At 36.3% G+C, this 14,725-nt stretch overlaps 1 protein-coding gene across 1 annotated transcript; it reads left to right on the top strand.

The window, feature by feature from the left end:
• Positions 1-625: 625 nt before the first annotated feature.
• Positions 626-4,198, top strand: LOC141629336 (protein FAR1-RELATED SEQUENCE 5-like). Its single transcript, XM_074442355.1, has 4 exons — positions 626-659; positions 1,032-1,579; positions 2,392-3,544; positions 3,840-4,198. The coding sequence occupies exons 1-4, from the start codon at positions 626-628 to the stop codon at positions 4,196-4,198; spliced, it is 2,094 nt and encodes a 697-aa protein (XP_074298456.1).
• The last annotated feature ends 10,527 nt before the right edge of the window (positions 4,199-14,725 follow it).

Raw genomic sequence — 14,725 nt, 5'->3', positions numbered from 1 at the left:
TCCTATATTAGTGTAGGTTCGTGATATTCTTTTGTATAGCGTGTGATACATAAGTGGACTCACGGGACTCAAAAATATAGGTGGACTCACCGGATCTTGCCTCTATATATATATATATATATATATATATATATATATATATATATATATATAGAGAGAGAGAGAGAGAGAGAGAGAGAGATAGGTTCAGATGAGTCCTTAGTTTTGGTTGAGTCCATAAGTCCTATTTTCAACCCTAGGATTAAGTTGGATGGATGGTGGAGATTAAGTGGACAAAAGTAGGCATTAATTATAAAAAAAAAAGGGTTTGAGGGCTTAGTTTTCCAACGCTGTCCACGTTTTTCAAGCATTGTTTAATGCTCTAACTAAATAATAATTAGGGAATGTATCACGTTGTAAAAAAGCTTTCATTACCTTCAAACATTCATCTTCCTTTCTATCTTTTTTTTTCAGTTTATTCTTTCATCTTCTTCTTTGTTACAATTTTAAAAAAATAACAGGTTCTTGAGCTTTGTATTTGTGACCGATTTTGCATGCAAGTTTGAAAGAGAGAATATAGTGTTTTTTTTAATCTATACCGTCGAGTAGTTTGCATGTTCTTCAGCTTCTTTTGGTTATTGATTTCATGGATGAAATGCAGATTGTACAAGTGAACAATGGTAAGTTTACTGGTATTCAACAATTTTTTTTTTTTTTTTTTGTTAAAGCATAATTGGAAGATGAGAAGTCAGACGAAATTTTTGTGTAAAGTTATATGAAACTGTATTTATATGATAAGTCAGACGCATGATTTTTTTTCTAGTGAAGTTATTTGTTTCCAGGAAGATTTTTGTATTCTATTTAACATATGGTGAAAAGGAATTTGTAAGGTCAGTTGAAAAGGCAATTTTTTTGTGTATAAATTTGTTGAAGTTACATACTTTACGTGGCACAGTTTTGTTTTATGGCGGTAGAGTTACAATATTATTGATAAGTTTTTTATGGGTTTTGTTATTGATGAAATAATAAATGGATTTTTTGTATTTTTACAGTGGAAGAATGTTGTGAGGATGTTGAAAATGTAGGGGAAGAGGAATTCTCTAAAGTATTGCAAGGTGTAGGGGAGGATGAATTTTGTAGGATAGTTGAAAGCCAATTTACGCCATATGTAAGACAACAATTCGATTCCATAGAAGAAGCTGTTCAATTCTATAAGACGTACGCGCTGGTCTGTGGATTTGATGTGCGTAAATACACAACGAAGAAGTGGCGTGACGGAACTATTAGATCGAAACTCCTAGTATGTAACCGAGAGGGGTTCATGTATGCAAAGAAGGTGGGCAAATCCAAAGATGTTGTAGTTGGTGGAAGCACACAGGAGGTGGAAGAGAGTGGAGATAAACAAAGAAGGAAAACTAAAGTGAGGAGGATTGGATGCAAAGCTAGGGTTAGATTGTTCTTGATGAACGGCGTTCTAGTAGTTGATCGATTTCATGCGGGACACAGTCACGAGATTGTGGATGTTAAAGATAGGGAGTTTCAGAAACTGTCAAGGCGGTTACACAAATATCACAAGGGGCTCATTTTCTGTAACTCAAGGGTTAGTACTGTTAGTTGTATTAGTTAATTAATTTGTTTGTTAAAGTTACATATTTGTAGTATTAAATTACAATAGTCATAGTAAAAGTTTCAGGTTAGCTGTTACGAAAAAAAGAATTGAAGTTACAGTACTACTGAAGTAAAATTTTAGTTATGATTGATAAAGTTACAAATTTGATATATTGTAATTGTTAAAATTATTGTTTTGCTGTAATGTTAAAACGTGTAGTAAAGTTACAGTAATTGTGTAGTAAAATGACAGTTGTTACGGGTTAAGTTACACTTTGATTGCTAAGTCTAAAAAGTAGCTAAAGTTACAATAATTGTAGAGTAAAATTAGAATAGTCATAGTTATAGTTACATGTTAGGTTTTTTTGAAAAATTTAAGTGAAGTTACAGTACTAGTGATGTAAAATCACAATTGTCATTGTTGAAGTTATATTTTTGCTGTAATATTGAAAATTGTAGTAAAGTTACAGTTCTTCAGAAGTAAAATGACAACAGTCAGGGGTTAAGTTACATGTTAAATGTTATGTGAAGAAATTAACAAAAGTTACAGTATTTCTGAAGTAAAAGTACAGTTGTCATTGCTAAAGTTATAATTAAGCTGAAATGTGAGAAAAATGACATAAAATTACATATGAATGACATTGAATAATGTTAAGCATGACAAAGAAATTAGACTAAAAATTTTGCATTGTTTTTGAGCACTTGAATCTAGTAGTTTTATTAGAGTTACACTACTTATCATTACAGTTATACTATTGAGCGTTTAAGTTACAGTAATTGAACTGACATTGAGATTAACTGAAGCTGAAGATAGGTGCAACAAAGACATACAAAATGTGCAAGGAACATGTTAATGGGTTTCAGAATATAGGAGCGAGTGTAACTGACTTCAAGAATTTTCACAGAGACGTAAAGTGCTACATTAATGACAGGGATGGTCAATTGTTCATAGACCGTTTTAAGAACATGGAAGAAACGCGTGATGATTTCTTTTTCGATTATGAGGTAGATGTTGATGGGAGCCTGATCAGGGTAATATGGGCGGATGGAGTTGGTAGAAGAAACTACTCGGTATATGGTGATGCTGTGTCTTTCGACCCGACATACTCAACAAACAAGTACGACATGGTTTTTACACCTTTCACAGGTGTTGATAATCATAAAAGATCGGTAACATTTGCTGGTGCATTGATTTTTAGGGAGAATGATGAGTATTTTGATTGGGTTTTCAGCCGGTTTTTGGTTGCGATGGGTGGTAAGGAACCAGAGTATATTATAACAGACCAAGACCCAGGAATTATATCATCTGTTCAGCACATATTCAAGACGGCTAGGCACCGTTTTTGCATGTGGCACATCATGAACAAGGTACCTGTGAAATACGGGGGCAACGCGAAAGATTTTACAGATTTCACGAAGATGTTGAATGCCATAGTGTGGGACGAAAACATTGAACCAGATGAGTTTGACATGCGTTGGTGTGAGATAATGAAGGAACATGGAGTTGGTCCCGAACGTGACTGGTTTGGGGAAGTGTACAAGAAAAGAAGGCAGTGGGTGATGGCCCATTGTAGGGACCTAAATATGGGGAGTGTTATGAGGACAACACAGAGATCCGATAGCGAAAACAGTTTCTTTAAGAAATTTGAGAATAATTCGGGAACGTTAGTCGAGTTCTGGTCGCGGTATGAGAGTGCTATAGACCAGCAAAGACACACACAAAAAAAGCTTGACAATGAGAACAGGCAGACATCACCGAAATTAGCAACTCGGTTGCCAATAGAGAGCCACGGGGCAAGAGTGTATACACATGTGGTATTCGATGTGTTCCAAGAGGAGGTAATTAGATCAACAACCGGACTTAGTGCTCGGGGATTCAACGAGAGAAATGGTGTCGAGGTGACAAACCTGAAAGATGGAATGACGGGAAGACTCTACGACATTCAGTACAAACCAGGTATTAATCAATATATTTGTCTCCTTAAAATTTTACTATCATAGTTTGGAACTTTTGTTCAAATAATTTGTAACTTAAGTGATAAAGAATGTAATTAAAACAGGATAACTTATTGGATTGTTGAAATATTGTGTTTACTGAAGTTTTACTTTAGTTTTACTGGATGACGACACCATATTGAATTAATTTTGTTTTTTCTTTGTGCGTCAACAAGGAACACATGAGGCGACATGCACGTGTAGAATGTTCTAACGTTCTGGAATACTTTGTAGACACATAATTTCGGTTTACTCAGGTAATGGTGTGAACAAAATACCGGATGCTTACGTGGCTAAAAGATGGACAAAGGATGCAGTCGGCTACGTGTCTGATGTAAAGGATATTATTGATGGGAAAGAAATTGAAATGACAAAGTTGTGGTCAGAAGTTTATGAAACAGTTGGATTATTGAGAGATAGGGATAAGACTGATGTAGAGAGGTTGGGCATTTTAATTCGGGAGTTTAGAGAAGAGTTAAGACCATCATTCGACGAGTTGACGAAGGAACAAGAAACAGAACAGTTACTTGGATGTAAGCCCATCGAGAAAATTACAATACTTCCTCCTAAGCAGGCGAAAAACAAGGGGAGTGGAAAAAGAATGTTGTCGATTTAAGAGTAAAGTTCTTTTGCAAAAAATGCTAAACCAAAGAGGATGTGCAACAACTGTAAGCAAATGGCACACCATGACAAGAGAAATTGCCCCAACCCGTTTGTAGAGCGTCCACCGATTTTAGTTCAATCTTCTTCAGAGGAGAGTGAGAATGAGGCAGAAGAAGAAGAGGACTGGGAGTAGCAATTTGAATTACTTTTCATACTTTTTGGGAAAACTGTTACAGTGAGAAGTTTATTTTGCAGATGTAGTTACAAAATGTAGGACTGAAGTTATATGTTGTGTGAAATGAAGTTACAGTTTGTAATTTAATTATTTTAGTTTTCCAATTCTTGGTTTTAAGTATGGTTGCGCACTTGAGATTCCGTAGTGTATATTATAATCATAGATAACAAAGTTGTTGAAAAAAATTCCAAATTGGTTGACCATTGGAGTTACACAATGTATGACTGAAATTATATGTTATGCAACATAAAGTTACAGTAACAGATTTTTTTTATTTTCGTTTCTGCAAAAATACTTTATGACTATGAACTTTATTAAATGGGGCTTCAACTTTAATGTGTAATTTCAGTTGGGGTTACACATTCTTGGATTAAAGTTACAGGAATTATGACTGAAGTTATATAATTTATTGATAAAAAAAATATGTTCAGGGATGAAAACTTCAGTGAAGTTATATGTTATGCGACATGAAGTTACAGTAACAAATTTATTTAATTTGGTTTCTCCAAATTAAATAAAGTTGAAGCCCCATTTAATAATAGTTTATGAATATGAACTTTATTAAATGAGGCTTCAACTTTTGTACGTGTGATGTGTAATTTCAGTTGGAGTTACACATTCTTTGCCTTAAGTTACAAGAAATATGACTGAAGTTACATAAATTAATGATTAAAAATATGTTCATGGAGGATAACTTAAGTGGTTAATTGTGTAACTTCAAAAACTAACAGTGTAACTATATAGCGTATCTTACTCAATGACATATGTAGTAGGGGATTAGATAAATTTACAATAGTGTATCATGGGAAAGTGAAGTAACCTAGTACAAGAATGAATTGAAAAGTGAGTATGAGTTTGCTAAAAAAAATGGCGAAAATGAATCATGAACACAAGGGTAGATAATCTTAAGAAAATATTGTTTGCTACATAAAAACAATGTCTAAAGAGAAGCAAAATATTGTTTTCTCCAGATACAAAACGACCCACCATTCATTCAAGTTTGATAAAAATTCAAACATCATCTAATTAACTTTAGACTTCCCCTGCGATTTGGAAGATTTTAAAAGTATCTTTGAAATTTTACGCCGGGCTTGAATATTTTCCCAAAGTTCGTCTTTTCCGGCTATGAATTGACCGACCTTCTCCATAACTTGATCACGATGGCTGTTCATATCAGATAGGATAAGGGAGGCAGCCAGTTCAATAATCAAGAAACGCCGATTGGTCTTAGAGCCAAGGTCTTCGTGTTTGAAAGGCTGACCTTCATACATTAACATGTGAGCCATGGTGAAAATGCCGGACTCTTCATTATTAGGGGTAGGGCGAGTCCAATCAAATTTAATGAAACGATGATTAAAACCCGCAATGTCGCTTCCTCGTCTTTCAAGATCTTTAGAGTCCAAATAGTCACTCATAGCGGAGACCTATAAGTAATGTAGTATATAAGACGCTTTGCAAATGTCAAGGACAGACATTAAACTAAATATAGGTGTAATATTTACTAGTATGGAAGACGCTTTGAAAATGCGGGAGTTGTCGGGGTCAGTGTATTTCTGGTTGTCAAGGATGTCCACAGATCTTGCCTTGAAGTTGATACAAGCACATGATAGATGGTCGTCTATGTTGATTGGTATGAAAATAAAATTTGCACACAAGTTGATGGTGCTACCACAATCGTCAACATAGGCGTCCCAAGCTTTAAAAAGCAAGTCATAGTTGTTATCACTAGGGGTGGACTGAGAAGGTGTATCCATAAGTTGCATGAGAATGTCCTGCAAAGTAGTAAATGTAAATGGTTAAACATAATTGTCAATAATATTCTTGAAGTTATAAAGTCTAGCACTTTGAAGTTACTGGGAATGTCGCTTAAAGTTAGAAAATGATCTGAAGTTATAGAACTTCTAACAACGATTATGAAGTAAGAAGTGCTGCGATTACAAAGTGCATCACTGAAATTACTTGATTTTCGTATGATATTACAAAATCAGAAATGGAAAAAAAGTTACATTAGCTCCAACTATGAAGTTTTAAAGTTGCGAAGTAAAGTTACAGAATTAATGACTAAAATTGAATAACACGCCATGAGAGTTAACGAATACTACAAGAGAATCAGAGTAGTACCGTGTACCCTAGACCAAAGAAAGCCATCGTTGAAACTGTGTTGTCCTCTGACTCTAGCCTGTTTAGCAACATTGCCCAGCACTCAATCACAGAGGACGACATTAATCTATCAGGTAGCATAGAAAGGATGTCTTTCCTTTGGAGCGTAGCATTAGGTCCGTAGTGAGCTGCGGCATCTCTAAGATTAAGAAAAATTACAAATATTAATGATTAAAGTTCATTAGCTAAGAAAATATTCATTTTAAGAGTGACAGTTAACTTACGAGTCTGGCAAGGGGTGGTCGTCTAGGAAAAAGTAGTCAGCCACGTGTTTCCTCACATGTTTCACGTTCTTGAATAATGTTAGGTTATTCCTTAGGAAATTAGAGACGACGGTCAAACCAATACCAGTGGCCTGCCCACAATGGATGGAACAACCAAGGCCATCACCCTTACCGCGACGTCGGCTACTGATAGGTGAAAGCGGTTCACGAACAGAGGGGGTCGCCACAGGATCCCTGATGACAATTGGTGTAGCGGTCTCAGACGTAGAGGAACGACGACGTTTATAAAAAACATTGCAGTTGCCGTCATCATCAATACTCCTCTTGGGGACAGCTTCCCCACCATCAATACCAGCATCCACATTATGAACGACTTCCCCATTACGACTTACATGGGTACCATCATCTTCAGGGGCAACATTATCCATCATCATTGTATTCTCAAGCTGAGTTTTTCGAATAGACTCATCTATTTCATCAGCAGTCTAACCAGCCTCCTCTAGACATGCGCGTGTAAATTGTTCAGTGGGCTGTTTAGTTGACTGATTATGTGCTACGTCCCCCTCAGGACCTTGAATGACAACTTTGTTGGCTAACAAAATATCATTGACTTCAGCCGTGCTATATAACACCCCGCTGTCACAAATTTCATCAGGGGCAGTTTTTTCATTTGCTGATGGCACTTCATCAGTGTCTAAACGCACGACATCAAGATCAGAAGGACCTTCACCCGCCGATACATCTACCTCCACTGGACCTTTTTGAAGGTCAAAAAGAACTTCACTTACTAGCATTGTAGCATCTTGGTCTTCATCATTAACATTACCCTTTGAAGGGCGTGGCTAGAGTACATGTGCATTGGCCACTGATTGTTTCAACCGTTCGGCTACACCTTCAACTTCATCACAAAATCGATGCAACTCCTCACATTCCCAAAATTCTTGGGTTGACTGCGAAGGTACGAGGGGAGGTGGACCAATTTTTTCAGTTGTGAGATTTTTGATCACCGAAATAGCATTGACATACCATGAGTGAAATGCGACCGCATTCCTCTGAATCTTTAAGTAGTGCTCATGCACGTCCTGAAGATGAAAAATAAACATCAGATACTGAAGTTACACAATGTACAACAGAAGTTACAAAATTTAAGGTTAAAGTTACATAATTTAACATTAAAGTTCGACATCAAAAAATAAAATAAATTCAGAAATGTATGTAATTAAATTTAAATATTTATTTAAATGGTTTTAAAAAAAAACATACATCGACAGAACGGGCTTTCAACTGGTCATCATCCTCGACTCCTTCAGGTAGTTCAATTTGAATGAACTTCTTATCAGTCGCCGTGCGAGAAGTAGATCCAATAACAAGCTGACAATTGTTAGTTATAGAGAGTGGGGTAGTAGTGGGTGAATGAATGCAGCGTGGATACCTAACCATAGACAATGTCTGCCGACCCAAACCGCCGTCCCCAACCTCACCCTTTATCCTACTCTTTAACCTAGCCTCGTCCCAATGCTTGATGAGTGGCAAATCATCGGAGCAAGTATCACCGCGGTAATCAAACCGCTGGAAGTAAGTAATCATCAGGAAGGGTATACAACCAAGCAAATGAGCCTGTCTTTTTTTCATATTTAGGCCGGCAGTAACAATGGCTTTGAGGACGTATGTACACCAGTCAAAAGAAGGGATAGCGCTAACAATTTCAACTGCCCTTAGAAGCTTGAAATCAACCCCGTCATTAGAAGTAGGGGCAAGAAATGACGACATACAAAACAACACAAACAGACGGCAAAAGTAATCTCCTCCTTCTTTGTCAGCCTCAATTTCATTTTTAATCACTCCTAACGGAATAGACCCATTTGGAGTTTTCACACCAAACATCCTCCTCCAACCATCTTTCAAGGCCTTGTTTTTAGGGGTCTGTGAACCTTTCATTTGTCCAGTAGGGACAAGATCGAGCTCGTTGGAGCCAAATGGTAGAAGAAAGCAATCATGAACATCGTGTTTCCTCACCATAAATTCCTTCGAATCAGGCAACCTAAACACATATGTGCCATCCTTAAAAGCTTCAAGAAAGAGTAGTACATGTTCAAGAGGGAATTTCTCGAACTTCAACTCCAACATACCACCAAAACCAATCCTCTTGACGGCGGATCGCTGAGCTTCATTCAGCTTAGGTAGTAGATCGTATAACCTCTTCGCACGACATTTCACGGAAATTTGTTGAGTAGGAGGGTCCCCCTCTTCAACTTCTGCAACTTCAGGCTCATATTGTTCGTCAGACATCTACATTAAACAGACAATAATAGTATAGTTAAACAGCAGCCCAAATGAAGTTACAAATTAAAGGAATGCAGTTACAAAGTATTGGACTGTAGTTACAAGACGTCTCAAATTATTATATCATGGTCTTAATCTGGGTTAAAATTACACCAAAGCTAAAATGAAGTTCCAAACAAAAGGACTGCAATTACAAAGTGTCCAATCATGGTTTTAATCTGGGTTAATTTTATGGTCTACTTCAGACTGCAAATGTCTTTCCCTGGGTTAAAGTTACAAACAGTATGACTAAAGTTACATAATCAATCACTTCAGTTACAAAGTTAATGGAGTATTGAATGATTTCAGGACATAATTTTAGGTTAAAGTTACACAAAATCTGGGTTAAAGTTGCAAACATAGTCGACTGAAGTTACAAAATCAAAGACTGTAGTTGCAAAGGTAATAAACTGTTGACTGATTTAGGCCATCTTTTTGGGTTAAAGTTACAAACAAGGCTGACTGGGGTTAAATAATAAAAGACTAAAGTTTGACACTAATAGATTGTCAGATCTGGGTTAAAGTTACACAACAACTGGATTGAAATTACAAAATCATTGAATACAATTAATACAAAGTTTGACACAAATATATTGTCAGATCTAGCAATTTAATAGACCAAAAGACATAATCAACATAGCTAATGCAAAAAAAATGAAAATACAATCCAAAATCCGACAAAAAACACTGATTTAGCAGAGCAAGGATCATGATAAGTTGATTTCAATAAAAAAAATAATTAATACAGAAAAGCATAGAAAAAAGCAGATGAATTAAAATTACAATCAAGTAAAAATTATACACAAAAAAAAGACATGTACCTATCTCTATTAATCCGAGAAACAAAAGTAATAACAAAGAATCAAGTAATTCAATAGCAAAAAAGGTTATTTAAGAAATTTCATCTTGCATAATACTACAAAAAGTGAAAATAGTAGACAATAAAGAAGAAGAATACCGTATCAGTGATGAACAAGACGATGATGGAGAAGATGATGCAAGTAATGAAGGAAAAAAATGATGAAGAAGATGATGCTCGATGAAGAATGTAGAAAACCGTAGGAGAAACTGAATATTTGGGGATTTTTTCTTCCTCTGAAACGGAATATGGGAGTGAAAGGATCATGTAAGTCCTAGTTTTTTGGTTGAGTCCGTAAATCTTAATATAGACCCTTAGATTAAGTTTGATGGATGGTTGAGATTAATTTGCCTTGACCCACATGTTTTACTCTCTCTCACACTAATCGAATACCACAAGTGTATACACTCTTGCCCCGTGGCTCTCTATTGGCAACCGAGTTGCTAATTTCGGTGATGTCTGCCTGTTCTCATTGTCAAGCTTTTTTTGTGTGTGTCTTTGCTGGTCTATAGCACTCTCATACCGCGACCAGAACTCGACTAACGTTCCCGAATTATTCTCAAATTTCTTAAAGAAACTGTTTTCGCTCTCGGATCTCTGTGTTGTCCTCATAACACTCTCCATATTTAAGTCCCTACAATGGGCCATCACCCACTGCCTTCTTTTCTTGTACACTTCCCCAAACCAGTCACGTTCGGGACCAACTCCATGTTCCTTCATTATCTCACACCATCGCATGTCAAACTCATCTGGTTCAATGTTTTCGTCCCACACTATGGCATTCAACTTCTTCGTGAAATCTGTAAAATCTTTCGCGTTGCCCCCGTATTTCACAGGTACCTTGTTCATGATGTGCCACATGCAAAAACGGTGCCTAGCCGTCTTGAATATGTGCTGAACAGATGATATAATTCCTGGGTCTTGGTCTGTTATAATATACTCTGGTTCCTTACCACCCATCGCAACCAAAAACCGGCTGAAAACCCAATCAAAATACTCATCCTTCTCCCTAAAAATCAATGCACCAGCAAATGTTACCGATCTTTTATGATTATCAACACCTGTGAAAGGTGTAAAAACCATGTCGTACTTGTTTGTTGAGTATGTCAGGTCGAAAGACACAGCATCACCATATACCGAGTAGTTTCTTCTACCAACTTCATCCGCCCATAATGCCCTGATCAGGCTCCCATCAACATCTACCTCATAATCGAAAAATAAATCATCACGCGTTTCTTCCATGTTCTTAAAACGGTCTATGAACAATTGACCATCCCTGTCATTAATGTAGCACTTTACGCCTCTGTGAAAATTCTTGAAGTCGGTTACACTCGCTCCTATATTCTGAAACCCATTAACATGTTCCTTGCACATTTTGTATGTCTTTGTTGCACCTATCTTCAGCTTCAGTTAATCTCAATGTCAGTTCAATTACTGTAACTTAAACGCTCAATAGTATAACTGTAATGATAAGTAGTGTAACTCTAATAAAACTACTAGATTCAAGTGCTCAAAAACAATGCAAAATTTTTAGTCTAATTTCTTTGTCATGCTTAACATTCTTCAATGTCAATTCATATGTAATTTTATGTCATTTTTCTCACATTTCAGCTTAATTATAACTTTAGCAATGACAACTGTACTTTTACTTCAGAAATACTGTAACTTTTGTTAATTTCTTCACATAACATTTAACATGTAACTTAACCCCTGACTGTTGTCATTTTACTTCTGAAGAATTGTAACTTTACTATAATTTTCAACATTACAGCAAAAATATAACTTCAACAATGACGATTGTGATTTTACATCACTAGTACTGTAACTTCACTTAAATTTTTCAAAAAAACCTAACATGTAACTATAACTATGACTATTCTAATTTTACTCTACAATTATTGTAACTTTAGCTACTTTTTAGACTTAGCAATCAAAGTGTAACTTAACCCGTAACAACTGTCATTTTACTACACAATTACTGTAACTTTACTACACGTTTTAACATTACAGCAAAACAATAATTTTAACAATTACAATATATCAAATTTGTAACTTTATCAATCATAACTAAAATTTTACTTCAGTAGTACTGTAACTTCAATTCTTTTTTTCGTAACAGCTAACCTGAAACTTTAACTATGACTATTGTAATTTAATACTACAAATATGTAACTTTAACAAACAAATTAATTAACTAATACAACTAACAGTACTAACCCTTGAGTTACAGACAATGAGCCCCTTGTGATATTTGTGTAACCGCCTTGACAGTTTCTGAAACTCCCTATCTTTAACATCCACAATCTCGTGATTGTGTCCCGCATGAAATCGATCAACTACTAGAACGCCGTTCATCAAGAACAATCTAACCCTAGCTTTGCATCCAATCCTCCTCACTTTAGTTTTCCTTCTTTGTTTATCTCCTTCCACCTCCTGTGCTTCCACCAACTACAACATCTTTGGATTTGCCCACCTTCTTTGCATACGTGAACCCCTCTCGGTTACATACTAGGAGTTTCGATCTAATAGTTCCGTCACGCCACTTCTTCGTTGTGTATTTACGCACATCAAATCCACAGGCCGGCGCGTACGTCTTATAGAATTGAACAGCTTCTTCTATGGAATCGAATTATTGTCCTACATATAGCGTAAATTGACTTTCCACTATCCTACAAAATTCATCCTCCCCTACACCTTGCAATACATTAGAGAATTCCTCTTCCCCATTTTCAACATCCTCACAACATTCTTCCACTGTAAAAATACAAAAAATCCATTTATTATTTCATCAATAACAAAACCCATAAAAAACTCATCAATAATATTGTAACTCTACCGCCGTAAAACAAAACTGTGCCACGTAAAGTATGTAACTTCAACAAATTTATACACAAAAAAATTGCCTTTTCAACTGACCTTACAAATTCCTTTTCACCATATGTTATATAGAATACAAAAATCTTCCTGGAAACAAATAACTTCACTAGAAAAAAAAAAATCATGCGTCTGACTTATCATATAAATACAGTTTCATATAACTTTACACAAAAATTTCGTCTGACTTCTCATCTTCCAATTATGCTTTAACAAAATAAAAAAAATAAAAAATTGTTGAATACCAGTAAACTTACCATTGTTCACTTGTACAATCTGCATTTCATCCATGAAAACAATAACCAAAAGAAGCTGAAGAACATGCAAACTACTCGACGGTATAGATTAAAAAAAACACTATATTCTCTCTTTCAAACTTGCATGCAAAATCGGTCACAAATACAAAGCTCAAGAACCTGTTATTTTTTTAAAATTGTAACAAAGAAGAAGATGAAAGAATAAACTGAAAAAAAAAGATAGAAAGGAAGATGAATGTTTGAAGGTAATGAAAGCTTTTTTACAACGTGATACATTCCCTAATTATTATTTAGTTAGAGCATTAAACAATGCTTGAAAAACGTGGACAACGTTGGAAAACTAAGCCCTTAAACCGTTTTTTTTTTATAATTAATGCCTACTTTTGTCCACTTAATCTCCACCATCCATCCAACTTAATCCTAGGGTTGAAAATATGACTTATGGACTCAACCAAAACTAAGTACGAATTGAATTAACGTACGAACCGTACGAACTAGCTTTTTTTTTTTTTTTTTTTTTTTACAGATACATTTTATACCTTACTAGATACACTTCTTATTTAGATACATTTTATAACATAGCTAGATACACTTTTTCTACACTAAAATTATATATGCACTTTTACCCTTTTTTAAACTAATTTTTTTACGGATACATTTTTTTTTTTTGCGGATACACATGACATTAAAGCTAGATACACATTATAATATTACTGGATACACAAATTTATACTTCCGGATACGCATCATATTAATACCAGATACACGTGGTTAAACTGCCGGATACACATGTATCCCGTATTAATATCGTGTGTATCTAGGGTGGTATTTTGTGTATCCACTTCCACCACCATCATCACAGCCCCCAGTACCACCGCCAATGCCCCCACCACCACCGCCGCCACCCCACCGAATCCCAAAACCCACCGAATCCACCGCTCTCGTACCCACCCCACTAACCAAACCATTTTTAGCAGCCCATTCCACCACTAGTCAACGCCGACGAGTACAAGACCACGCCGACGACAGCCCCAACCACCTTCACGATACCAGTAAGGAGCCGAAAACCATTGTCGCCCCCATTGTTCATCTTCACGCCTGTTCTCTCAATTTCCGAGGCCTGAAATGGAATGGCCACCGCAATTCTCAAACAACCACCACTGCCAACAATAGATCAATCCACGGCCAGCATCATCTCGAATTGTCGCCGGTACCGACATAAGATCTGAAATAGAAGTGCTTTCATGGGGAACGAAAGGAATATGAGATGTACCACCAACAACATAGACCACCTGAGCGACGCCGGTGAGAGCATCGGTAACCTCTGATGGCGCCAACGACACCACCACCATAGCTCAGATAACGTCGCTGCCATAGCCAGTTCACCTCCTTTGCGCGCACACCACTGTTAATCCGTCATCGACACCCAGACAGATCTGGAAGGAGAAAGAAAATGAGATAAAAATAAGAGAATTCAACCTACCCCGACCATGACTCAATCCCGACCACCCAAAATCAAATTCCCTTTTACAGCCAGCTACCTCAAACCCGTCAATCCCGTAAAACCACATCAGATCCAATTGACTCAATACACCTAAACAAAGTTCGA

The sequence above is a fragment of the Silene latifolia genome, chromosome Y (genome assembly GCF_048544455.1).
Source record: "Silene latifolia isolate original U9 population chromosome Y, ASM4854445v1, whole genome shotgun sequence".
Taxonomy (NCBI): domain Eukaryota; kingdom Viridiplantae; phylum Streptophyta; class Magnoliopsida; order Caryophyllales; family Caryophyllaceae; genus Silene; species Silene latifolia.
The sequence above is the reverse complement of the archived record's forward strand: the minus strand, read 5'-3'. Positions and strand labels throughout refer to the sequence as shown.